Here is a 27,536-nt window from a genome sequence, read left to right on the forward strand (position 1 = left end):
TGCCCCGCCCCCTTTTGCCTCTCTCCCCTCCCACCACTGGCGTGGCTTTGCCCAGGGGGAAATTGATCCCTCATGGTGAAAAGTGTTTCTCAACCCAGCTAGAAAATTGATACGGAGGCTGTGAGGTTCTGTTTCCGAGCACAATTCAAAGTGCTGGGACTGACCTTTAAAGCCCTAAGCGGCCTCAGCCCAGTATACCTGAAGGAGCGTCTCCACTTCCACCGTTCTGCCCAGACACTAAGGTCCAGCACTGAGGGTCTTCTGGCTGTTCCCTCACTGCAAGAAGTGAGGTTACAGGAACCAGACAGACGGCCTTCTAGGTGGTGGCGCCCGCCCTGTGGAACACCCTCCCATCAGATGTCAAGGAAATAAACAACTCTCTGACTTTTAGAAGACATCTGAAGGCAGCCCTGTTTAGGGAAGTTTTTAATGCTCGATGTTTTATTGTGTGTGTTTTCATATTCTGTTGGAAGCCGCCCAGAAAGGCTGGGGAGGCCTGGCCAGATGGGCCGGGTATAAGTAAAAATAACATATTATTATGATTATTATTATTATTAGTCAGCTGTTAGGGCAGTGTGGGGCAGCACCGGAGCCAAAAATGGGTATTCTGGCTACATTCCTTTTCTCTCTTTTTGCCACGCACTTCGCTGCCAGGGGAGGGACAGGTCGCTGTTGCCAGAGGTCTGAACCCATTACTTTTGAAATCATGCCATGGCCCACAGGTTGTTCACCCCTGTCCTAGATGGTAGGGAGAATTTGAACACCAGAGGCAGGAGGTTGTGATAGCCCATGACTCGCCCTCAACCTGAATTCATTGTTTAGCATGGACGCAAGCATCCCTTGCCTTTCCCCTCCTGCTTTTTAAAATCTTTTCAAGGAAACAGATGTCAGATTTTAGAGCAGGCTGCCGTAAGGTGACCTTTGGCTCCTGGACAGGATGGTTTGGATGCGATCAGAGCTGTGGCATGAATGCTCTGCCTGAACTGCCTTCCAAATGAAAACACTTAAAAGTTTCGGGACGTGCCTTAAAACTGCATACTTAAGGATGTGTGCCATTCTTCACTTCCCCAAAACAGCTTTCCATTCTAAAGGATCTGATAATAACTGCAGCAAGGAAAGCAAGCCATGCTTACTCCATCTTTTAAAAAGTTTTATATTCTGTGTCTGGTGCAAACATAGGCCTTTATTTATTGTTGTTTAGTCATTTAGTCGTGTCTAACTCTTCGTGACCCCATGGACCAGAGCACGCCAGGCACTCCTGTCTTCCACTGCCTCCCGCAATTTGGTCAAACTCATGTTCGTAGTTTCAAGAACACTGTCCAACCATCTCGTCCTCTGTCGTCCCCTTCTCCTTGTGCCCTCCATCTTTCCCAACATCAGGGTCTTTTTCAGGGAGTCTTCTCATGAGGTGGCCAAAGCATTGGAGCCTCAGCTTCAGGGTCTGTCCTTCCAGTGAGCACTCAGGGCTGATTTCCCTAAGAATGGATAGGTTTGATCTTCTTACAGTCCATGGGACTCTCAAGAGTCTCCTCCAGCACCATAATTCAAAAGCATCAATTCTTCGGCGATCAGCCTTCTTTAATTTGAAGCATTCATGTTTGTGGTTCAGTGCGCTGAATCTCCCATAATTCACCTCTTCAGCAAGGATGCTGTGAGACCATCATTTCTCATAGAAAGTCGGCCACAGGAGTGCATCATGGTATTTGTAGTCCAACTTTCAGTGTTCACCATCTCCCTTGCTTCCTCACTGAATCTAACTTAAAGCAGTTTCCGAACAAGGTGGTGGGTGGGTGTGAGGATTTCTGGAGCTTACTTTTAGCTGAATTGAGAGAATAGAAAATTGACATTTTCAGCAGAAGGAAACGAGAACACTTTGCCACCCCCACCCAAATTCTTCAATGAAAATGGTTTAAAGCAGTGGCTTTCTTGTTCACACCAGTAAACACGCAATTCCCACACGGCATGCAGATTCTCTACCAGTTGCAAACTTTAGCTTTGCACGAGTCACGCCTGCAAAATGTTAATGCGATTCTCTGGAGCTCTAGACTCCTGTTAACAGGAAAACATTAAAATGTGCATAATTACAGGGCAAAATGTCAAGCAGTCAGTTTAATTTACTGATGAATACAGAGAATTAATGTTTTGCAACAGTTCCCAAGATTGCAAATTATGAATTAGTGGGAAAGGTAATATTTTGTTTTGCTGACATTTTTGAGGCTGTTTGATTACCGCTTGCCACATATGTTCTGTTTGCTTTCCTTGCCTGCAGGTGGATTTTGCCTTTACGGTTTGGCAGAGTTTCCCAGAGAGGATCGTGGGCTACCCTGCCCGCAGCCATTTTTGGGACAACACTAAGGAGCGATGGGGCTACACATCCAAATGGACTAATGACTATTCCATGGTATTGACTGGAGCTGCTATCTACCACAAGTAAGAATGGGGAGCATCATATCTGTTTGAAACCAGTCTCTGCAAGAGGAGACTTTTTATATATTTTTTAAAAAAGCTTGGGTGCATTCCTGCAATTTGCTGGGAGAAACTCTTGTTTAATCAGGGCTTTGGGAGATGTGTTTAAGACAATGCATATTAACCTGATTGCCACACATAATGCCAAAATGGGTGGACGAATTGGCACACGTCAGGCGGGTGACACAGGAGAAGAGAATGTGCAGTCCTACATCCTGCTTCTGATTCCAACATTCACCCCAAACCCTCCCAGTTTAGTGAAAGGTGAGCAGCCCTAGTCCTGGGATAGGGGGCATGTGGAAGTTGCTGGACTCCAACTCCCATCAGCCCCAGCCAGCAAGGCCAAAGATGGGAGTTGTAGTCCAACGAGATGTGGAGGGCCAGAGTTTCGCCATAACTTCCCTGGCCTTCAAGATGCCCCTTATTGCTACTACAGCTGCCCTGGCCTTCAAGATCTCCACTAAATGCTGCAACTGGTATCCAAGGATGGATGCCTCTGTACATTCTTGTGTGCATCCTACAGTGCCTTATTTCCCACAGTGCAATTCTTCACACCACAAGCACCTACTGGGCCATCTCAAGAAATCAGCCTTGTTTTACCATAAAATGAGGAGAATTTTGTGGGGTGGGGAGTGGTTTGGGAAGAGTGCCATCAGAAGACCCATTGAAAATCTGGGAGAGCTGGTTATGGTTGGTGAGGGGAAAATAGCCTTTACACGCTCAAGAGATGCTCTAGTTGGTTCACCTGTGCTATTATAGGTAAAGATTGGTATTGAGGTGGAACCGTGATGTAGCTAGGCCCTGAAAATATTTTCTCATCTCTGTCTCTTCCTTTCCTGTTAGCTAGTTGTTGTTTTTAACAGCATTTCTTGTTAAAACACGAAAGGAGATTCTGGAAGGATTAGAGTTCGAGTTTTTTTCATAGATGACTTTAATTCCCACTTTCAGGGTCCGGTAATTATTGTGTTTTTCTGAATCTCTTTGATGTCGCTCGTATTATAGAAGCAGCCTAACTTTCCCTTTCATGGGCTTCAATAGACTTCAAAAGCGCCCCCAAATTCTTCAAAAGGCCTAAGCCAAAACACTCCTTGGCATCAAGGAAGGACGGACATGTCCTCAGCAAGGGAAGGTTTGAGTTGGCTGACCATCAAAGATGCTAAACTAGCCAGCTTTCTAGGGTGCCAGTATGGTCCTTGTGAACAAGAGTTGTTTGGAAATAGTCATCTTTGTTTATTGAGATTGCAAAAGAACAGAGCCACCAAAGGAAGCCTCGTTTTGGTTTTAAACGAGTCATCATTGTTTTCTGACTTCCCTCACCTTTGAACAGCCAAGGAAACCTCCTAGAATCAACTGTTCCTCAAGGCTTGGTTTCCAGACCCTTGATCATCTTGGTTGCCCTCCTCTGCACACATTCCAGCTTGTCAATATCCTTCTTAAATTGAAGCACCCACAACTGGACACAGGTGTGGTCTGACCATGGTTTTATTACTTCCCTTGATCTGGGCCCTATACTTCTGTTGATGCAGCCGAGAATAGCATTAACTTTTGCTGCTGCTGCATCACACGGTTAACTCAAGCTAAGCTTCTGGTCTGCTAAGACCCATAGATCTTTTTCACATGTACCATCTAGATGTCCCCCATTGTACATTTGTGCATCTGGTTCTTCCTGCCCAAGTGCCGAACCTCACATTTGTCCCTATTGAAATTCGTATTGTCCCACTTCTCCAATCTGTTCAGGTCATCTTGAATCCGGATTCTGTCTTCTGCGGCACTAGCTACTCCTCCCAGCTTGGTGTCATCTGCAAATTTGATAAGCACCCCCCCCACACCCAATTCCTTCACCCAAGTCATTTATAAAGATGTTGAACAACAATGGGTGCAGGACAACTTCAGGCAAAATCTCATTTTGGGGGCAGGCACATGGGAGAATAGATTTTAGGGCAGATAGTCAGATGTCCTTAGATTAGAAGTCCACAACTGGTAGCTCATGGTCAAATAAATCTACCACAGATCACCTCCACAAAGTATACTTCATGGTTCCCTGTATATCAAACATCTTTCCACCTCTGCGATTCCTCAAATTGTAGAGGATGGACTATGGACTCTTTGCCCCCGGTATGGGGAGGGATTGTAACTCACTGGTAGAGCAGGTTGCTTGCAAACAGGAAGTCCAAGGTTCAAGACCTGTCAGCTTCTTCCTGATGACCTGGAGAACCATTGGAAGTCAGAGGGCCCAAGCCTAGGCTGAATGTATCGATACCCTAACCTGGTATAACAAGGCTTCCTACGTATCCCTATGTTCTGAAAATTGTCGTTCACTGTCCCCTAAAATGCACCGTTAAGGATGGATGTGTGCATGTCCCTCTCCCCAAGTTCAGCGGGGCTTAACTCCAGGTAAGTGTGCAAAGGATGGCCGCATCCGATCCTCACTGACAGGACTCTGTTGGTTTTTTTTTACAGATATTATCACTACCTGTACACTCATTTCTTGCCTGCCAGCCTGAAGAACATGGTGGACCAACTGGCCAACTGCGAGGACATTTTGATGAACTTTTTAGTGTCTGCTGTGACAAAATTGCCACCAATCAAAGTAACACAGAAAAAACAGTATAAGGAAACCATGATGGGACAGGTATGTGTCTAGAGACAGCTTTAACCTTCTTGCAGCGATATACATTCTGCACACACACACGCCTTATATAAGCAAACACTTTTTTTTAATAGGTTCAGTTCACACATTCAGAGGAAGCCACCTAGCATGCTATATCAAGAGGCTTGCTCCTCTTCCCCCAGGCCTTTTGCTAATTAAACACTATATGTCCTTTTAAAGAAGGGCTTATTTTTGTTTTGATTTGTTACTATATTGGGTGTTTTTGTAGTTTTATATTGCAAACCGCCCTATGATCCTTGGATGAAGGGTAGCATAAAAAATAGTTATTAATCAGAATAATTCCAAGTTTTATTGTCAGGTTGTCTCCAAACATGTGGTCAGAATATCGCATCTCATCTTGGCTACTTTTTTTAAGTATAGTCATACCTCGGGTTGCGCGATTTACTTTTTACAAGAAAGAAGATTCCACCTAAACATTAGGAAGAACTTCCTGACAGTAAGAGCTGTTCGACAGTGGAATTTGCTGCCAAGGAGTGTGGTGGAGTCTCCTTCTTTGGAGGTCTTTAAGCAGAGGCTTGACAACCATATGTCAGGAGTGCTCTGATGGTGTTTCCTGCTTGGCAGGGGGTTGGACTCGATGGCCCTTGTGGTCTCTTCCAACTCTATGATTCTATGATTTTGGGTTGCGCACCGTGCTGAACCTGGAAGTACTGGAACGGGTTACTTCCGGGTTTCGGCGCATGCACAGAAGCGCTGAATCGTGACCCGCGCATGCGCAGACTCACGGGTTACGAACGCTGTGGGTTGCGAACGTGCCTCCTGCACGGATCATGTTTGCAACCCGAGCGTCCACTGTAATAGCATGATCTGGTAATACAGGATTGCTATGGCTTGAATCATGTGAACACCAAAGAGAGGTGCTTGACACATTAACCGCAATTATCAAGTAAATCTATCCTGAAAAGCCATGCTTCCGCCAATATGATAGAGGGCATGCATACTTGTCAGTTAGCATGTTATCATTTAGGAGAGCCGTATCGCCAGCAAAATCAAAAAGCCTGAGCGAGTTTCTAGTCCGCAAAAAGCCTTACTTAGCACGCCTCTCTACGCACGTGTCCCTGCTTTAGTCTTCTGCAGTTTCTCTTCCTGCTGATAAAGGCCACTTTGCTGCAAGCGGGAGACCATTTACAAGTCTATAATAAAAGTCCTAACACCTTATGGTCTTAAAACCCTGAAAAACGATGTATATAAATATATAGATACATACATATATATATAACAATGAAATCTTTGTGCTGTTCAAAAAATAACTTGAAGCCCTCATAGTCTGAGAGGAGGAATGTTCTCAAACTGTGCTGTGACAGATGTGATATTCTATTTTTGAAATTATTCTTTCAAGTGACTTCCCATAAGAAAACAAGAAGATCACTTCATAATTGTTTCTCTGCCGCCCGAAAACAATTCAGCAGCTTGCGTTAACTGTGGGGATGTAATGTGTGGTTCCTTCTTGGCAAGCAGCCTTTCCTTTTCTGGCTTTTGGGAGCTGCCCACAGATAAGACGTCACTGATCACACACTGATTTTGCCTTTGCTTGGGAGCTGGTAAATTAATTTAGAATTATTTTCATGGGCAGCACTCTTTTTTTAAAAAAGGCATTAGTTTTTAAGACTTACTGGGTCAAAATGCCCTTTGAGTAAACATGTGTTTACTCAAAGTAACAAGTAACACCATGGTTTAAGCCTGACAAGAATGAGCACTGCTGCAAGGAGGAGTTTGGGAACATCTGCTTCCATTTTACCTTAACCAGAGTTTTTGTCCCTAAATGTGAGGTAAAATCAACTGTGCCTCTTTCTAGATGCAGTTTTTATATTTTTATTAGTTTTTTTAACATATCATTTTCAAGAATTATAAAACATACTTTTATATCTTATACAATTTTTTTGACTTCCATCAATCACATCTGAAAATTTTCCACTCTTTTCCACTTAAATGTAAAAGTGAAAGTAAGAAATGTAAATTAAGTATCATAACTAATGTCACTCTTCTTTATCTTCTTTGCAATATTTCATATATTCCTCCTTAGAAAACTTCTTGTAGTCCTACTAGCGTAATTTGTTGATTACAGTTGCTCTTCAAATAGTTCGTATATTTCTTCCAATCTTCTGTGAATCTCTGGTCCCGCAGTTTTTGTAAGCACTTACTACTATTATTTTATTTTAATCTGCTGCTCAATTGATTGTGGGGACATCTTTTAAGTCAATTTTAATGGTTTAGTTTTGCGGAGGGTTATGTGAGATTAATTGAACATTGTAGGCCTATCCTTGACTCCCGTTTGTTTGATTTCCCCTCACAGACCTCCAGGGCTTCTCGGTGGGCCGACCCAGACCACTTTGCTCAGAGGCAGAGCTGCATGAACACTTTTGCCAGCTGGTTTGGCTATATGCCGCTGACCCATTCTCAGATGAGGCTCGACCCCGTACTCTTTAAAGACCAAGTCTCCATCTTGAGGAAGAAATATCGAGACATTGAACGACTTTGAGGAGCCCCGCTAAAGGGGTTGGGGCAGGGGGCGAGAGAGAGGGGGTACCGGACTGTTCGCGTAGCCCAGCACAAACCCACCGCTGACTCACGGAGCCAGACTCTCAACCAAGAACAAAACACAAACCCTCTTGACACGCCAGTGGGAAAAGCCAACTCCAAAGGGGGAAAAAAAAGACTCTTTGTGCTGGACTGCTTCAAAACCACCTCACGGGCTGCAGGTCGCTCAAGACTAGGTTGTGTACAGTTTCATTATGGAACATTAAATAATTATTTTTTGAAATGATTGCTATGCAGGTTTAAACTTTTTTAATGATAAAAACCCTATTAAAAACAGAGTTCTTTCTTTAACCAGAATCGTGTTGGTTGTTGTGTTGAAGGTTGACAGGCTTCATCCTTATGAAAAACTTCCCCACCCCACCCCCAAGTGTGTACGTGGAAGGATTGTTTTTGATTTTGTCAGCAATAAGAAAATCATGGTGTAGGGCAAGGGCGTTAATGGAAATGGATAAAAACATAACATGAGCCCTACTGGGTCAGATGAAAAGTTCCATTTATTCTAGGATCCTGCACCCCATCATGGCCACATGGAACGACCACAAGCAGGGCAAGAGGCCGATAGCGATGTGCTCCTCGTGTGTCTGTGGTGCTGGAGGTAAAAAAATAGCCACCATATTTAGCCTCTTCAGTGAGATCTCTTGGGGAGAGGTCTTGCACTATGCCAGAGGCAGCCCATTCCACCAACAGTAAGAAAAGCCTGGCAGGAAGTAGGAATTAAGGTAACATCCTAGTAAACAAATGGGTTTCTACTGGAAGTGCATCATACGTAATTTTACTTGTCTGCCATCTTTCCGCAGTTCAATCCATGTTCAAGCCAGCTTAATACTTGGGTGGGGTGGGGGGAGAGGATATATAACTGCAACTTAAGAAAAGTAGTCACACACAATAAAACATTAAAAACACAAAACCAAACTCAACAGTTTCAACATAAATATAAAGATACAAAAAGCCAACAGCAACGACGATCACCCCCGCAACAACAACAAAAATCCATACGACCCCCAAGTCTGATAGTCTGGTTCAACAGCCTCAGCTTCTGCAGCTGGAGTCAGTCCGGGCCCCACTGTCCCAGAACAGGTGGGGAAAGCCTTCAAGGTGGGGAGCAGGTCCTCCAGGACTCACAGCCAAGTAGCACCTGCTCTTCTTGTTGGGGCATGTCAGTGGGACGGGAAAGGGTTGTAGCTCAATGGTTAGTGTGAAACCAAGCACCTCTCTCCTTGATTAGCCATCCTGGCTAATAAAAGCAAGCCGGGAAGGGCTGGGCGATGGGCTCTGCGGGGTGCTGAATTCTTTCCTCTGTGAGGGAGCATTCCCAGATCCGCTGAAAGAGGCGGTCATTAAACTGCTTCTTAAAAAAACATCTTTAGACCCGGCCAGTATGGCCAACTATCACCCAGTCTCAAATCTTCCATTCTTGGGCAAGATGATTGGGCGGGTGGTTGCTGAACAACTCCAGGCATGCCTGGAGGATACGGACCATTTGGATCCCTTCCAGTCAGGATTCAGGCCTCATCATGGGACTGAAACTACATTGGTTGATGATCTGTGGCGGGCTAGGTGAGAGCTGTTTCCTAGTTCTGCTGGATCTCTCAGCGGCCTTTGATACAACTGACAATAACATCCTTCTGGACTGTCTAGAGGGGCTGGGAGCTGGGGGCACTGTTATACAGTGGTTCCGCTCCTTCCTCCTGGGCTATGTTCAGAAAGTGGTGGAGTGTTCAGACCCCTGGGCCCTCACTTGTGGGGTGCCTCAGGATTCCGTCCTCTCCCCCATGCTTTTTAACATCTACATGAAGCCGCTGGGAGAGATCATCAGGGGGTTTGGACTGGGTGTCCATCAATATGCAGATGATACCCAGCTCTACCTCTCTTTCAAATCAGAACCAGTGAAGGCAGTGAAGGTCCTGGGTGAGTGCCTGGAGGCGGTTGGAGGATGGATGGCGGCTAATGGATTGAGGTTGAATCCTGACAAGACAGAAGTACTGTTCTTGGGGGACAGGGGGTGGGCTGGTGTGGAGGACTCCCTGATTCTGAATGGGGTAACTGTGCCCCCTGAAGGACCAGGTGCGCAGCCTGGGAGTCATTTTGGACTCTCAGCTGTCCATGGAGGTGCAGGTCAATTCTGGATCCAGGGCAGCTGTCTACCAGCTCCACCTGGTACGCAGGCTGAGACCCTACCTGCCTGCAGACTGTCTCGCCAGAGTGGTGCTAGACTGGAGACTGGGAGTAGCTGCCAAGACCACATAACACTGGTCTTGAAATACCTACATTGGCTCCCAGTACGTTTCCGAGCACAATTCAAAGTGTTGGTGTTGATCTTTAAAGCCCTAAACAGCCTCGGCCAAGTATACCTGAAGGAGCATCTCCACCCCCATCGTTCTGCCCGGACACTGAGGTCCAGCTCCGAGGGCCTTTTGGCGGTTCCCTCATTGTGAGAAGCAATGCTACAAAGAACCAGGCAGATGGCCTTATCGGTAGTGGTACCCGCCCTGTGGAACGCCCTCCCACCAGATGTCAAAGAGAACAACAACTACCAGACTTTTAGACGACATCTGAAGGCAGCCCTGTTCAGGGAAGTTTTTAATGTGTGACATCTTAGTGTATTTTTGGTCTTTTGTTGGAAGCCACCCAGAGTGGCTGAGGAAACTCAGCCAGATGGGCGGGGTACAAATAATAAATTATATTATTATTATATCATCTGCTTTGCATGCAGAACATCGCAGGTTCAACCCCCAACATCTCCAGGGCTAGGGCTAGGCATGCCCTCTATCTTAAATCCTTGCTGGCCACTGCCAGTCAGGATACAGGGGACAGTACTGAGTTAGATGGTCTGATAAATGAGGTTGACAAATAGTATTGGTATATTCTGGGGCAAAAAAAAGGCTGTGAATATGAAAAACAAAATGGATATTTAAGCTACTCACAGTTTAGGGTTTGGACATAGTGCTTAACTGGTTAATGGGGGGGTAAGCTTTCAGTCTCCTTGGGGCAATCCTGGGGGGCAGAGAGTACACAAGCCAATAAATATAGTTGGTAATTATGTCAGAATAAGGTAACTCCAACCTCTTCCTCAAATAATTCTTTCAGTTTTCTTTGCAATCTCCCTATCCTCTGCTCTTTTCACACTGTTGTCATCTAACCGTCTGTTTTCCTGGGCTTATTTCCTACGTTGGGGCTAGTTTTTTTAAAAAATGTCCCGTTTTTCTTCGCAATATCTGTCTCTATTTCTCTTGTTTGTCAACACTGTTGCTAACATTCCAACTCACAAAGCAACCGCCTGCACATTCTCTCTAAAGATTTAAACCCCATTAAACGCAGCAGGATTTGCTTCTGAGTAGACTTTCTTAGGGCACTGTTCTGCCGAAGTTTACCTGGAAGTAAGCTCCACTGAAAATGATTTGGCTTCTCTGCGAGTAAAGAAAGGTGTTTAGCATCAGGCCACAGAATACTTGAACTGTAACACTTCACTGTGCCCTAAGAGATCTTAGCAGAGATGCAAAATATGCAAGAGCTCGTCAAATTATGGGAGCTGTTTATCTCCGATAGGTGGCTTGGCATAGTCCTTGCCCCCTACAGTGAATAGCTAAAATAATGAATTTGGCTTCCTACATGTGAATACCCTTCACCATTCTTTCTGTTTACAGATAGCTAATTAAATAAAGGACAATAAACAGCTTAACTCCAGGATGATTTCAGGATGATACAGGGCCTTTTCTCCTTTGTAGCACGTTTCCAAGACACATCCGACTGCCTCGGCAAGTATGCGTCTCGCAGACAACCTTGGAAAAGGCTGCCCCAGATTCAGGAATTTGCTCCCAAGCAAATATCCCCATTCTAAAGGCCTCCAGCCGGCAGTGTCCCCATTAGAGGGAAAGACGCTTGCAGCCGTGGGGCACGTTGGCGATCTGGTTGGTTTATGTGGCAGGGCGGATCCGGATTGTACGGAGAGCTCTAGCACGGAGCTTAGAGTTCAAGCTGCCCTCCATTCAACACATCCCTCGCTCTTGTGTGCTTTGCAGAGCTGTTCAACTTGGGCTGCGCACAAAGAAACCCTTTTGTGTAGCTTTGTGCATGTTCGGTTTCAAAGAAAAGTAATTCTCCTTTTTTAATTGTGTGAGGCAATTTTTGCCAGTGGAATGGCTTTCCAACTCACGAGGTTCCCGACGACTAAATACATGGGGTGGGGAATTAGGGCTGTTTCTGCCCCTTTTTCATGCCACTTCTGGGTTCGCGGTGATGTGCATGTGTGCAGTCGCGTGTGCCTTGAACGCACGTAAATTGGGAGTTGCCTGTAATAGGACTTGTAAAAGAAAGCAATAAAACCCCTTGACTTCCACCTCAAAGTTTGAAGTGCCACTACTCAAACCTAAGACATCATATTCCAAAATAATTGCCTCCGAGTCCAGTTAGCTTAGAGTTTGTTTGCCCACTGTGTTATATTTTATGTGTAGATCATTTCCGCACATCTAAGTCCTCTGCTTGAAAGGCTCCTGGGAGCCTGTATTTGAAGGTGTCCTTCCTTTGAAAAACTCTCTGTCCAAGCCTGGATGAAAAGTAAGGATGAGAAACTGGGGTCTTAAGGTGACTATCAGCAGTTAAGCAAGATTGAATGGGCAGAGACCAGCTCATTCGTTTTTCCCAGTATGGTCAGATGTATTGTACTTTCTATTTATCATAACCATTTCTATATTTGCATCTAGGAATATGAACTAGCAAATGCAAATTGTATGCAAATTAACCATCTCTTCCACCCTCTTTTCGCGATGCATTTCTTCCTTTTGGGCCATCCTACATCTAAAAGGGGATGCTGTTGGCACTGTGGTCTAAACCACTGAGCCTCTTAGGCTTGCTGATCAGAAGGTTGGCAGTTCGAATCTGCACGACGGGGTGAGCTCCTGTTACTCTGGCCCCGCACCTGCCCACCAAGCAGTTTGAAAGCACGCCAGTGCAAGTAGATAAATAGGTACCACTGCAGCGGGGAGGTAAACTGTGTTTCCATGCATTCTGGTTTCCATCACGGTGTTCCATTGCGCCAGAAGTGGTTTAGTCATGCCAGCCACATGACCCAGAAAGCTGTCTGTGGACAAACACCGACTCCCTCGGCCTGAAAGATGAGCGCCGCAACCCCATTGTCACCTTTGACTGGACTTAACTGTCCAGGGGTCCTTTACCTTAACCTTACATCTAAAGGCCAGCCTTGAATGAAACACCAAGCTTGAATCTATTTCCATGAAGTGAAACGAAGGAGTTACCAGTTGGGGAAGGTTGATGCATTTTTTGTCGTTGAACTCATTTCTAAATACTCCTTGCATGGATTCAGTTTGAATGCAGTTCATTTCTGAAGGAGGGCTGTTCGCCGGGGAATAGGCAGAAAACGAATGGCAAGTGTCCAAGATCAGGGAGTAACTGGCTTGCCTTGTAAGCATTTGGCAATCTCCTGATAGCGTGTCCATTTCTCATTCCAGTTTTAATATTATCATAACGTCCCCCCACCCTAAAAGTTAATATTTAACTTTTTGTAAAGATTTTATCTTGATGTGTCTAATACAAAGCTGCTGGGAAAGTAGCTATCTGAAGATCATGAAATAATTCTCCCCGCTCTTAACGGTACATGTTTTTTAACTCATAGACCACTCTGGGGTGCTTTTATCATGGAAGTGTGAGGCTAGGATAACCAGCTTTCAAACTGACACCAAATCCACTACCACTTTTTTTAAGAAATAGGCAGAAAGGGCTTTCTGGGGATTTATTGCAACAAAACCTACACACATCTTTTTAGTTACTCAAGCTGACCTCCCAAAACAATGTAAAAACCACCATCTGTATTACCAACAATACAGTGGTACCTCGGTTTAGACACGCTTCAGGTTACAGACTCCGCTGACCCAGAAATAGTACCTCAGGTTAAGAACTTTGCTTCAGGATGAGAACAGAAATCGTGAGGCGGCAGCGGGAAGCCCCATCAGCTAAAGTGGTACCTCAGGTTAAGAACAGTTTCAGGTTAAGAACGGACCTCCAGAACAAATTAAGTTCTTAACCCGAGGTACCACTGTAATTACACCGAAGCAGGGAAGAGCTTCTCTGAGTGTCAAACCTTTTGACTAATAATTGAAATGGCAGCAAAGGCATAACACAAGACATTAATGATTGGTAAAGCATTTACAGTTCAAACTGCAGGCAAGTAGGACAAGTAGACTTGGCCTAAGGTTCAAAAGAGGACAAAGGCAAAGGCCCTTTTCCCAGATCCCACCCACCTAACTTTTCAAGATGGAGACACCTGGATGGTGGTGAAAGACCTTGACAAAAGCTCTCAATGAACAGGCAGAGGGGCTGAGCTGATTTTATACATGAGAACGTGGGCCTTTAGATGCCTTGGCCCCAAGTCAGGGTTGACTACATCACCCATTGTCTTTGACCCTTAGCCACTGCTGGCTGTGGCTGATGGGATACGGAGTCCCACAAAACTGAGGGCCATAAGTTTCCTCCACCCCACCGTTTTATACATTTCTTTCACTCACACATACAAGCATATTGCTTGTTAAAGGAATCATGCAAAGCCCTTTAAGAGCCATTTTTAAAAGCAACACCCAAACAACCTTGGAATAATGCATCATTCTGTCAAACTGTGCTTATTATTAACATCTCGTAATTGCTCTTTCCCTTTTTAATTTCAAATAACACAAAAGTAGGATACAGGGCGAAACAATTTCCCCCTAAATAAAAGATTCAGGTTAGGAACACAGGAAGCTTGCTTCATAACAAGTCAGATTATTTGTCTCTTTAACCCAGTGTTGTCTAAACTGTCTGGCAGGAACTTTGGAGGGTTTCAGACTACAGTATTTCCCATGCCTACTTGGCAATGCCAGGGAGTGAACCAGGGCAAAGAAACCCTCTGTGATGCCCCTGAATCCCTCCAAGGCATAGAGCTATTGCTTGAAGCCAGTGATGCACTCTGAAATTAGACCTTCCTAGGGAAGGGAAGGGGACGCAGGTGGCGCTGTGGGTTAAACCACAGAGCCTAGGACTTGCCGATCAGAAGGTCGGCGGTTCGAATCCCCGCAACGGGGTGAGCTCCCGTTGTTCAGTCCCTGCTCCTGCCAACCTAGCAGTTCGAAAACACGTCCAAGTGCAAGTAGATAAATAGGTACTGCTCAGGCGGGAAGGTAAATGGCGTTTCCGTGCGCTGCTCTGGTTCGCCAGAAGCGGCTTAGTCATGCTGGCCACATGACCCGGAAACTGTACGCTTGCTCCCTCGGCCAATAAAGCGAGATGAGCGCCGCAACCCCAGAGTCGGCCGCGACTGGACCTAATGGTCAGGGGTCCCTTTACCTTTACCTAGGGAAGGGCAGAGCTAGATTCTGCCATAACTCAGTGGCAGAGCACCTCCAGGATGAATTCCTGACATCTCTACAATAGGGCTAGGGAAAAAAACCTCCAAGAAACCCTGGAAAAGTCCCTGTTTGTGTTGATAATACTGAGGCGGAAAACCAGTGGTCCAAACTGGTATAAGGCTCTGTCCCTATGGATCCTATGTTCATTGGAGATTAAATTTCACCCTGTTTGAACCATTAGGGAGCAGGGGAGTGAGAATAAAGCAGAATCCATATGACACCCCCCCCAAAAAACCGTATCTGATGACACATGCCCCTCCCATCCTGGCCGAGCTAAGTTGCCCAGGCTTTGAAAGTAGCAACAGATCTGCCATTTTGCTCACACAAGCCCTAGGATTGATCTTGTTGTGAGTGAACTTTCGTTGGCCCAGTCACTGTCTGAGAGCCTAACCTACCATGCAGGGTTGTTGTGCAGATTAAACAAAAAGGTGGGAGAAACCATGTAGGCCCTCTTGAGCTTCTTGGGAGGAAAAAAAAAAGGCAGGATAGGAATGCAATAAATAATAAATAAAAGAAAACCTAATTTCAACATACAACTCCAGAAGGTGAAAATATAATTCCAGGAAGACCAATGGCCAGCCTGACTCAATATAATAATTTTTTATGTGTTCTATGGATGAGGAGGAGGAGAACCAGCTTCTTGCCTTTCATGGACAGCTCAGCCATTTTATGTGTTTTCATGGAATCGTAGAATTGTAAAGTTTGAAGTGACTACGAGGTCCCTTCTAGTCCAACCCCCCTGCAGTACAGGAATCTTTCACCTTACGTGGGGCTCAAACCCTCAGCCCCGAGATTAAGAGTCTCATGCTCTACTGACCGAGCTATCCCAGGGATGAGGAATGTGGATTTTGAAGCAGTCTCACGGTACAGCTTTGCTCATTTGGCATCTTAACTCTGCCCTCCCCCCACAAATTTATAATTGTTATGTCATGCTCTGTATTGTATCTGTCTTCATTTCAGCTCTTTCCCACACTTCCGTAATTCATTAATTAACAGCTGTTGTGTTTATTTTTATGCAAGCAATTAAGATAATACAACACCGAGTTGTTGGTTTTTTTAAAAAAAAGCAGCAGCAAAAAACAGAATCTTGAAATAAATCCATACCCCTCACACAGACACACAACACAGTAACTCATTTCTGAAACCTGAACAGCCAGACACAAACACCTGCCGCAGCTGAGGGGATTCTTGATCCCTGTTGTCAGAGCTGCCCCAAGGTCCCAGCTCACAGAGGACCAACGCCAGGTCGTCGTTATATACAAAAGTCTTTATTGAAGTTCAGTTTCCATTTCAAAGCCGTAGCGCGCAGCTCTACGTCTTAAACCCTAGACCGCCGAAGTTCCGTCTGAATCTCCTCCCCCCTGACACCAGTTTAAGATTCTAGCCCTGCTCCACTTCTTCCTCTGCTCTCTCCTCCTCTGGGTCCTCCTGTCCGCTGAGGCATTCCCCTTTCTGGACTCTTCTGACGCTGAGTCGCCTGACTCCTCCTCCTGCCTCCGGCGGGCTTTAGGACCTGGTTCCCAATCCTCGTTCTCTGCTGTCCCGCGCGCCTGCACATTTGAACTTGGCTCTCGCGCCAACCCAGTGACCTTCCTCCTGACCGTTACACTGCTTCTATCACTGCTTCCCTCTTCCGGGATGCTGGCTGGACCTGACCTCCCCTCCGTTGCCTGACTCTCCGATGGAGGCGTGGTCAGCCCTGACCCATCTTCTCTCCCTGCTGGGGGATACGCTGGCCCCGATACCTGGGACTCCCCCCCCCCACTATGCTCTGGTGGGGAAGCTGGCCCTGATCTCCAACTACTGCTCTGGGAGTCCCCGCTGGCCCCTTGCTTCTGGAGTGTCCCCCTTGGGACCCCCCTTGCCCTGGCCACCGGCGCCCCCTTCTGTGAATCTTCCGATTCGCTGGAGAGGCTCATGGAATCTCTCGGGCCACTGTCATCTTCTCCTACGCTGCCCTCAGATTCTTCCCCTTCGCTCTCCCTTTCCTCCCTTCCCTGCGCTTCTGCTCCTGAGCCCCTGACACCTGTGTACAGCTCTCCCTTCCAGGCTGTGATCCTGTGAAATACTGTGAAGGATTCTGGGGTATGTTCTTGAGCTAGTCAGGGTGGAGCATTTCAATTTATGTGGGGCAGTTAGCTGGGCCTGTTTGGGCTTGCCCACGACTCACATGATACAGTGGTACAGTCACATTGTTTTAGGCTCTGGGCTTCCTGGTCTCGAGGGGGTGGGGTGAAGAGCCAGCCAGCTCAGTTGGTAGAGCACAAGACTCTTCATCTCAAAGGTCATGATTTTGAGCCCCATGTTGGATTCCTCCATCACAGGGGGTTGGACAAGATGATTCTTGTGGTTCCCTTCCAATTCCATGAGTCTGTGACTCATAACTGTTGGGATACTGCCAGGGAGACAAAGGCCATCATGCCCCATGCTGTCTCTGGACGATCCAGCGATCTCTCGTAGAAATGCAGTATCAGTTAATTAGCGACATGAGCCCCAGAAATAGCTTCCCACATTCCAGAGCTCTTGCACGCTCTATCAGCAGAGTTCGCACAGCGAAAGATGCACGCAGGAGAGCATTATTTACAATTTTATTCAGCGTTGGTCAGAACAAAGAAAACATGACTGCCTGCATTGATGTCTCAGGCACAGAGAGAGAAACGAAAGCAATAGACAAACAGAAACATCCTGTGAACAGGAAATACGTAGGCTGTGACTCACAACAGCCTGTCCCCTTTTTAAGGTGGAATGGAAATATCCTAACAATAACTACCATTAATTGGTTGGATTCGGCTAAGGACTCAGCCATACAGCTGCAGTGTTTTAAGTGCATTATGTGACACTAGATGGCGATGGTGAGCTAATAGTAAATTCAATATATATTTTAAAATGTTTTTGTTTTAAAGTATTTTCACAGTGTTTTTTTACATATGGGTAGATTCAGTCTAAGTCATCGGGTGGTGAGTGGAATGACTTCTGTTCATGCAACAAAAACTCCACTCCCACTTCTCTCCTGGACAACCCTGTAGCACCCATAGATTTTCTCCAGAGGGTTGGGAGAAAGCTCCTGAGTAGATTTGAGGGTATGTAGACGGTGTGCAGAGGGAGAAAATATTCTATTGTACAAGCAGAAAACTTAAGGCAGTTATATAGATAATCACATGGGTTGTTGGCTGTGCAAATGAACTTCCCCTCCTTCTCTCCTCCCCATGCATCCTGCACACTCCTAAATCTGTTCTGAGGGTTCTCTCAACCTTCTGGAGCAGATCTGTGGAAAGCTCAGGGGCTGTGCGGGGAAAGGAGAGAGAAGTCCTACTGCACAAGCGGAAATCCTAGCGCTATGAGATTTATTTAGCTGGATACTGCTTTTGAATACAAATGTTTGCCACTGTTATTATTGCTGCAGGAGTGTGATGGTCTGCAATCACACAGTTCAAAGCTGGAGTTAGTTCTTCATAGCAAAAACATGATCTCCACAGATTTGGTCGGTTGCCAGGCCTAATGAGCAGAGCAGCTCGTTCCTGGCGGTCTTACTCCAGGAAAATCAGTTGCTGAGACTGAAAGTCCCCACCTCCTCACAGCTGTCTAAGCCCCCTCCTCTCCATGGCTGTCCGGACCCCCTGGCCTACCTGGCAGACAGATGGTGTGCCCAGACGAAATTCCAAGTCCAGAGGCCAATCCTCACAAGCGAAGTCCAAAGATCAGGAAACACAGTCTAAATAAGCCAAGGTAGAAGCTCATCAGCCAGGACACAGTCTGGAGTCAATCCCGAAGAAGAAACCCGTGAAGGTCCAAGGAGAATACCAGATGAGCTTCCCCAACATGGCTAGTTGAGCAGAAACAGTACCTGAGCTCTGCTTTCGTCTTACATTGTGTCTGCTGATTGCAGCATCTGGGCTTGATGTGGCATGTGAGCCTCACCTGCTCTCAGTTTGCCCCACCTGAGGAATCACATGCCTCCTTCCTCACCTGGGCAGCTAGTGAACTAGCCTGGTCTGCCTCTGATTCCTGGAGTGCTCTGCCTGCTGTTCCCTATGTCTCAGGACCTGCCGTGTTTGTGGGGATGGGGGTCTCTCTGGCGAGGGGTCACACTGCTAGGCTTCCTGTGATCTGTCCCCTGTCCCCTCATCATCCTCTGTCATCCTGTGAGTACTGTATAGTATATACACAAAGTATCAAATGTGGTGACAGTAATAATAATACAGCAAAACAACATCATAAACTGGCTTATACAGTAAGTATAAAACCAAATTTACTAGAATAATAGCTAGAATAGAGATAGACTCATAACCATTCAAACAACAAACAGACTAAGGTGCCATGTGCAAGACAAAGCCAGGAGATACTGTAAACATGGAGTGGATAAATGTACAACTGTATCTTAACAAGTTACATGTCACATGCAGTAAACGTTATACAGACGGGATAAATGAACCGTTCAACAAGTAGCGTAAGTCCAATCGCAGAAAGGCAACCCCGTGCTGCCACAACGGCAAGGGTAGCACACTGGAGAATATGAAAAAAGTTTTTCAAAGCTGTTTTTCAAAGATTGAACTGGATGAGATGTTCTTCATAGAATCATAGAGTTGGAAGAGACCACAAGGGCCATCGAGTCCAACCCCCTGCCAAGCAGGAAACACCATCAGAGTACTCCTGACATATGGTCGTCAAGCCTCTGCTTAAAGACCTCCAAAGAAGGAGACTCCACCACACTCCTTGGCAGCAAATTCCACTGTCGAACAGCTCTTACTGTCAGGAAGTTCCTCCTAATGTGAGAACAGCTCTCACTGTCAGGAAGTTCCTCTTCAATGGGTCTTGAGTTGGAAACACAAAGCCGTATGCATGGATCAATCATGGGAAGGCAAATCAAAGCCACCACCCTGGTGAAAATAACACAAGTGGGCAAAAGGAGACCTGTTCTCTGGATATATTACAGGTTTCGCTACAAGCTTCATCAGTCCGAAAAGCCAGTCATACAAAACGGTTTGCTCAGGATAAAGAAAGTATTCACAGGCACACCTGTAAGTACTGTCTAGACAGCTTGCTCCTGTGTGACCTACTCCCAGCTGCACCTCTCACCAGGAGCCTCTTCCTCTTCCCCAAAGTCCTACCAGTTCATGACAATAGCTTTTCCCAAGCAATCAGATACTGCGCCTGCACACAGCCAACCTCTCTTCCACCCATTTCATGCCTCTTCTGGTTCTGGGAGACAAGGGAGGAGAGGAGTTCATCTCAGCAGGAGGAGGAGGTACCCAGGACTTTTCACCAGCCTGACTCATCTCTGCCTCTCTTTATAATATATAAACATATATTACAGTATACAGGTTGCTATGGAGAAAATTCATTAAAAGGCAACTGCACCCAAAGGAACTATTGGGGGGGGATTGGGGGGAGGGAGTGCCATATTACCAAAATTCAGCCCTCCTTGAGCCTAGTCAATGTCAACAGCACCTGAAGTGTTAGAATGCTCTCAGTGTTGAAATGAACACAGCTGATGGTGAATGCGCATCATTTGCAGTCTGGTACCCTACCAGAGTACAAAAATATTTCCTATTAAGTGGTTCTTAGAGTTCATCACATCCCAGAATAAAGGAAAGGTGAAGCAGCTGTCCTGTCTCGGTAACAACCTTTTAACCAGGTTGTTCTTGAGCCGGGTCAGTGAACTATATTAAATTGCCCAGAATAAATTGGCTTTTGTAATATGCTAATAAATTAAAAATAAATAGATGTGCCATGCAGATTTTTGCCACGCAGCGCATTATCATAAGTGACACTGAGAATGCCTTATGGTCTGGGATGCAACGCTCGTGCGCATTTGTAAGCGTGGAACAGAAAGTGAAAGACGCCTAACTTGAAATGGAAGAAGATGCTTTCTGCCCAAACCCTTGTTTTCGATTTGAACATTAGCTGATAGCTCAGTCGATAGAACTTTAGCCTCTTAATCTCAGGGTTGTGGGTTTGAGCCCCACGTTGGGCAAAATTTTCCTGCATTGCAGGGGGTTGGACTAGATGACCCTCAGGGTCCCTTCCAACTCTGCATTTCTATGAACTGCAGAAATGCGAACGCCAATGGATCGTCTTGAAACTAAGTCCTACTCAGAGTAGACCCACTGAAATGAATGGGAGAAAGCCAGCCACGTCCATTAATTCCACTGGATCTCCTCTAAGCAAGACAGGATACAGTACAACTCAAACATCCAGAGTCAGCTGCAATGTCACTCAGTTTCTATTTGTGGTAAATCAGATTTGTTGGAAGTGGGCAGCCAAAGCACAAGGCCCTGGGGTCAGGAGGAAGCACTGAATCTTCAGATAGGAGGCAGTAAAGGGAAATTACTGCCCTCCCGCCATGCATGGTCACTGAATGCCTGAACCACCACCATCCCTGCCCAGAGGCTTACATGCTTGGCTCAATCCATATGTCCGAAAGCCCAGTCTGTGGCAGGGAAGAAGTGGATCCAGCTGCAAATCGCTTCAGAGGCTGCATTCCTCTCACCCCAGCGATTATACCGTGTCTCGTCTTTGCTATTATTTTTCATTTTTTGTTCTCAAAAAAGCCACTCTTTCCCCTAGCCATTGTGAAACTGCATTGCGAGTCTTAGACGCATGGCCTCCTCCTATTTCTTCACCACAAGCATGGTCGTGTCCATTCTGCTCTGAGGAAAACTTGGGCCACATTCACAGCGCACATTCGAAGCACTACAATGCCATTTCCAACAGTCGTGGCTTCCCCCAAAGAATTCTGGGAGATGCAGTTTGAGGAGGGAGTTGTTAGGAGACCCCTGTTCCCCTCTCAGAGCTCCCATTTCCCAGAGTTCCTTGGGAAGAAGGGTTGTCTGTTAAACCTCTCTGGGTATTACAGCTTTGGCAGGGGAACAGGGGTCTCTGAACAATCCTTAATGGATTATATTTCCCAGGATCCTTTAGGGGAAGCCATGACTGTTTGACTCTTGGTGCTTTAGAAAGAGTAGTGCAAATGTGGCCTTGTGCGAATGTGCGAATGAGATGCCAGAGATATGGGTTACGCAGAGGGATATGTAGTAGTAGTAGTAATAATAATAATAATAATAATAATTTATCATTTATACCCCGCCCATCTGACTGGGTTTTCCCAGCCACTGTGGGCAGCTTCCAACACAATATTAAAATACAGTAATGCATCAAACATTAAAAGCTTCCCTAAACAGGGCTGCCTTCAGATGTCGTCTAAAAGTCTGTTAGTTGTTGTTCTCTTTGACATCTGGTGGGAGGGCGTTCCAAAGGGCGGGTGCCACCACCGAGAAGGCCCTCTGCCTGGTTCCCTGTAACTTGGCTTCTCGCAGTGAGGGAACCAACAGAAGGCCCTCGGCGCTGGACCTCAGTGTCCGGGCTGGACAATGGGGGTGGAGACGCTCCTTCAGGTATACAGGACCGAGGCCGTTTAGGGCTTTCAAGGTCAGCACCAACACTTTGAATTGTGCTCAGAAACGTAATGTTTTGTTGAGTGGAGGCCTATCTTTTCAGCAGGCCTTTTTTTGTATGGCTACCAACCAAGCTCCTCCTCCATGCCTGTTGCCGCTTGCGATTCTTCTGTCTCTAAGCCAGGGAAATCACTAGCAATATTCCAACTCCTACACGAAGGAGCAGTAACCCCCGTGGGGAAAGTGGGTGTGTGGAGTGCCTTGCGCTCTGCCTCTTTCTTCCAACAGCGCATTTTGCTGTAGTCTGTCACCGTCAAAGCCTGAACCAGCCTCCCCTGCACCCGAGGAAACATCCTCTGCTTTTCAAACATCCTTACAAGCTCATCTCCTTCAGATTATAATAGCTTTATAAGTCAGCCTGCCAAGCTGCTTATATTGGCCACCATGTTTTATTTGTAAAACAAACAGTGTGAGGATTCTAGGCAGGCTGTAAGCAACGGCCTGTGGTGCGCAGCCCCTTCCTCTCCACTTGCACAACACCAGATATGTGGGTCTTCCTCTGATCATTCAGCCGGGCTCAGCGGGGAAGGGAAAAGGTTCTGTGCATGCTTGGAGAGGAGGGCTAGCCTGAGACATTTTGCTGCCTGAAGTAGAGATGAAAGAAGGCACTGTTTTCTGTTTTGCCCTGCATTCATCGCATCCAGTGTTGTTTCAATCCTGTGCTATGCATCTCACTGCTGTAAATTATGGACAGGATTCATGAGTTCAGCCTACACTCGAGTAGGACCCTAGCAGAGACACACACCCGACTGGTTGATCATTCGGGAGCTTCATAACCTTTCTTCTGCCCGAACATCACAGCGACCGATGCCAACAGACATCGGCACACTTAGAGATCCACAGAGTTTGCACAACTTGCACTTGACGGAACTCAGCATTTTGGCTAAGCTACTTTATTTGCATATAAACACACAAAGAGCACTGTAACATAGCTCCCTCCCTCGCTAGCATCAGACAGCAAAGAGAAAAAGCAAAGGACAACAGTCCCACTTCACGGAACACAGTAACACAAACATCCTGTCTCCCTCACTTCCCACTCTGTGGAGTCAAAACATGCACCATTGTAGCACCCTGCTTGTGGTTAACGCTTAACTGGAATGAAATATTCAACGCAGCAATAGAGAAATTAAAATAGTAATTTATTTGTCTGACAAATAAATAAGAGGCACAGTGGTACATGGTTACCAAGCTCTGGCCTGGCCTCCTGCCATTCTGGCCAGCACTTATATTCCCTTAATCCAGCCCCCTTTGCTCCTCCTGTGGCTGCCTCTGTCCAATCAGCCTGGTTGAAATTCCTATTGGCTGTTTGCTAGAACCAATCACAAAAGATACACCCACAAGAGATACACCCATTTCCTTGCCCTTATAAGGGAGACAAAGAGCTATATATATGACATATAAGTAATAATATATCTTACATGGAATCTTAATTACCAGCTCACCTCTTGCCCTCCTTGCCCTATTGCCTTCTAAAACAAATGTTTAATCTTACATTTTTATGTTCAACAGATGTCAAGGATCTTGAGTTTCACATCAACATTGAAAGATTTCCTTCATTTAATGTTTCTAAACAAAATGCCTGACAACTATATATCAAGACTGCTTGGATGGCGTCTTCTGTCTGGCAGGGGGGCTAGGCTGGTGGCTGACTTAATTTCAGGATAAATACAACTCTTACAACCATATGAAATAAGAATCTAGCATTCCTTAAATCCTTTGCATAATTACATTTAAGCCAATATATTTAAGCTAATATATTTCATACATTTATCATAGGTAGCCTCTTAAAAGAATAAAGCTTTTCAAAGTAAAAAGGAAGGAACTCAGTAAAACACAGCTTTTAAACAGAAACCTCTTCAGTGTACACCTCCCCCTTTCACCCCCCTTTCCAGCCTCAAAATAAAATAGGAAGAAGCTTCTTCTTCTGCCAAGCCAGTTGCCTTTCCAACATTTAACACATTTTAACCTTTTTAACTCTCTCAGTTTAAGAAACAGCTTTAGAAGAGACTTTTCAAAAATGTTCTCTTTTTCTGTCAGCTAAATGTTTTTCCCCATTTGCTCCTGGCCTTTTAACCTTAGAAAGAAGATCTGGCTCATTTTACTGGGAGGCACATTGGTATTATCTTACCCATTCTTAATAGTGTTTTTTCAGCCTTGGGGCAGCATATGTAATTCTCCCTTTTTATGACTTTGAGAATTGTTTTTCTACTATAAATCAATGGGGCCCTCTTGTCTTAGGAGAATGGCCAAGGTTTTCTCTGCCTGGCATGAAACATTTGAAAATCCTTTTTAAGCTCATTTTTAAATACAAGCCTTGATTGAAATATATAGAAGCTTTGATAAAAATGCAGGCTTATGGTTAGGTGCCTCATTATCATGTGATAGATAACAATCCCATGACTGCAATCATGGAGCAGGAATTCTAACAGGATTCACCTAGCAAACCCCACCAGTAGACGCCCTGGGTGTCCAGGGTGGTTAAAACAAAAAGCAAAATATAAAAATTGCAAAGAACCCCCAAAGGACTCTCCAGACTGAGTGAATGGGCTGTCCGATGGCAAATGCAATTCAATGTGAGCTATGCAAAGGAGATTCCTGCAGATGTTGGGAATCCCCTCAGTCCCAAGCAGTAGAAACATTTCTCAGGTAAATGACATTGGATTAGTAACAAGCTCTGAACCAGGTGATTGTGAGCTTCACCAAGATCTTTCCTGAGCAGGATCAGTGTGCATGCCTCTCATCATTGGATAATTTCAGAGAAGCTCCACATACAAGGGGGAAATTTAGAGATGGACTAATCCGTCTCTTTCAGTTTCCCTCAGTATCTCGTTTCTCCAGGTCTAAGTTCTTCCATTCCCACATCAGGTGTTTGTTTTTTCAAAGTCCTCATGAGTAATCAACATTTTAGAATCATAGAATCACAGAATGGGAGCGTGGGAAGGGATCCCGAGGATCATCTAGTCCAACCCCTTGCATTGCAGGAACCACAGCTAAATAATACCAGACAGATGGTCAGTGAAGGAGAGCCTGACACCTTACAATTTAGAGCAAATTTCTCCCAGTATTCACATTTAGACAAATGTACACATTTCTGCAAACCAATTTCCCCTGATATAACCCATTCTGTATGTTGTTTTCACCAACATATGCCATTTTATGTGCACCGTTTGTTCCAGTATGTGCTTTAAGGTGAACAAATTCAGAGAAGGGCGGATACCGTGTTTCAGTTTTGAATGCTTTCAGAAAGTGTAAGCCAAGTAACAGATAGGTAGCCGTGTTGGTCTGCCATAGTCAAAACAAAAAATTCCTTCCAGTAGCACCTTAAAGACCAACTAAGTTAGTTCTAGGCATGAGCTTTCGTGTGCATGCACACTTCTTCAGATACACAGAAGTGTGCATGCACACGAAAGCTCATACCTAGAACTAACTTAGTTGGTCTTTAAGGTGCTACTGGAAGGAATTTTTTGTTTTAAGCCAGGTAAGTTCACATTTAAGTGTGAATGGAATTGAAGGCGTCTCTCCTCACACTCCTCCTTCTTAGGTTTCTTGACGAAAGTGGCGCTTCCAAACAGAGCAGAGTTTCGACATCTCTTTTTCTAGAAATCCAGATCTGCCAATAGCTCGTGTTAAACCCAGGAGATCGATCAGGCCAAGAGACAGGCACCTGGCCAAGGTCATCCTGCTTGTTTGATGTTGTGGCTGAGCAGGATTTTCTAAGCCAGTGTCTCCCACAAGCAAGCCTAACGGTGCATCTGACCCACCCCACACTGGTTAATTTTTCGCTGTATATAAATGAGTTGTTTGTTTGCTGTGTGTATGTGTTTGTGTGTGTTTTCCTCCCCCTCTGTGCACGGCTCGCCGAAAAGGTCACCACACGCTGTGGTTTGTAGCGCGACACAACAACACAATTTCCTCATCGCTTGTGCACCTTTGTTGGCTGTGGAGAGGAAAGCCGTGAGAGAGATTCCGCAATAAAAACATACCCGTCCTGAGCCCAGGCCCAGGCTAACTTGAATACGTTTGGATTGCATTATGTGCCCGTTTTGTGCATTAGTTCTTCTGGTTAGCTGTGGACAGAGGGAAAGAGCTATGCTGGGGACACGAGAGCCCATTCCCCATTGAAACTCTGCTCATACCTTTCCCCCCTCCCTGGGGTCTTCTCCAATTTAATGTTTGATGTTTTATCGTGTTGTTAATATTCTGTTGACACGGGTGGCGCTGTGGGTTAAACCATAGAGCCTAGGACTTGCCGATCAGAAAGTCGGCGGTTCGAATCCCTGCGATGGGGTGAGCTCCCGTTGTTTGGTCTCAGCTCCTGCCCACCTAGCAGTTCAAAAGCACATCAAAGTGCAAGTAGATAAATAGGTACCACTCCGGTGGGAAGGTAAACGGCGTTTCCGTGCGCTGCTCTGGTTTGCCAGAAGTGGCTTAGTCATGCTGGCCACATGACCCGGAACCTGCACGCCGGCTCCCTCGGCCAATAAAGCGAGATGAGCGCCGCAACCCCAGAGTCGGTCACAACTGGACCTAATGATCAGGGGTCCCTTTACCTTTACCTTAATATTCTGTTGGGATCCCCCCAGAGTGGCTGGGGAAACCCAGCCAGATGGGTGGTGTATAAATAATAAATTATTATTATATGTTATTATTATCACCTGTGGCCACCACAGCACCCTAAGCCTTGTCCCCCTCCAAGGCTCCCTGCTACACTTCCTATTTTATTTTTAAATTGAGTGTGTATGTGTGTGTTTGTTTTGTGGAGGGTTTGTGATGGGCTTTCCCCCTTGTTATGTGATTGTGGGGGCAGTTGTGTGTTATTTGGGATGGAAGTGTTGCCTTTTTTGTCTTTGTTTTATTTTTTGTGGTATGTATAGACTTGGGGGATTTTCTTCATGGCAGGGAAGTAGCAGCAAGGAAATCATTACCTGACTGCAACCCTATACGCTCCTTCCTAGGGGTAAGGTCCACCGAACTCACTATTTTTAAGCAGACACATATAGGACTGCACTGTAGGGA

The 27,536-nt window shown here is 45.7% G+C and overlaps 1 protein-coding gene and 2 long non-coding RNA genes across 5 annotated transcripts in view; 1 reads left to right on the forward strand and 2 right to left on the reverse strand.

Annotated features, from left to right (window-relative positions):
• The window catches only part of EXT1 (exostosin glycosyltransferase 1), a 272,968-nt gene extending 265,002 nt beyond the window's left edge, over positions 1 to 7,966 (forward strand). Inside the window, exons 9-11 of the mRNA XM_081874224.1 lie at positions 2,270 to 2,430; positions 4,927 to 5,098; positions 7,431 to 7,966. Of these exons, the coding sequence (XP_081730350.1) occupies positions 2,270 to 2,430; positions 4,927 to 5,098; positions 7,431 to 7,616 (519 nt within the window). The 3' untranslated portion in view covers positions 7,617 to 7,966. The remainder of the gene's footprint in view (positions 1 to 2,269; positions 2,431 to 4,926; positions 5,099 to 7,430) is intronic.
• Positions 1 to 19,014, reverse strand: part of LOC309349085 — a 35,125-nt gene extending 16,111 nt beyond the window's left edge. For all 3 annotated transcript variants that reach the window (XR_014159681.1, XR_014159682.1, XR_014159683.1), the window contains exon 1: positions 18,693 to 19,014. This is a non-coding gene — a long non-coding RNA (uncharacterized lncRNA). The remainder of the gene's footprint in view (positions 1 to 18,692) is intronic.
• Positions 7,902 to 8,258, reverse strand: LOC309349193. Its single transcript, XR_014159815.1, has 2 exons — positions 8,051 to 8,258; positions 7,902 to 8,011 (listed from the first exon to the last, which is right to left on the reverse strand). It is a non-coding gene; the product is annotated as an uncharacterized lncRNA (long non-coding RNA).
• Positions 19,015 to 27,536: the final 8,522 nt, after the last annotated feature.

This window comes from Podarcis erhardii (genome assembly GCF_964252035.2).
Source record: "Podarcis erhardii genome assembly, chromosome: 8".
NCBI lineage: Eukaryota > Metazoa > Chordata > Lepidosauria > Squamata > Lacertidae > Podarcis > Podarcis erhardii.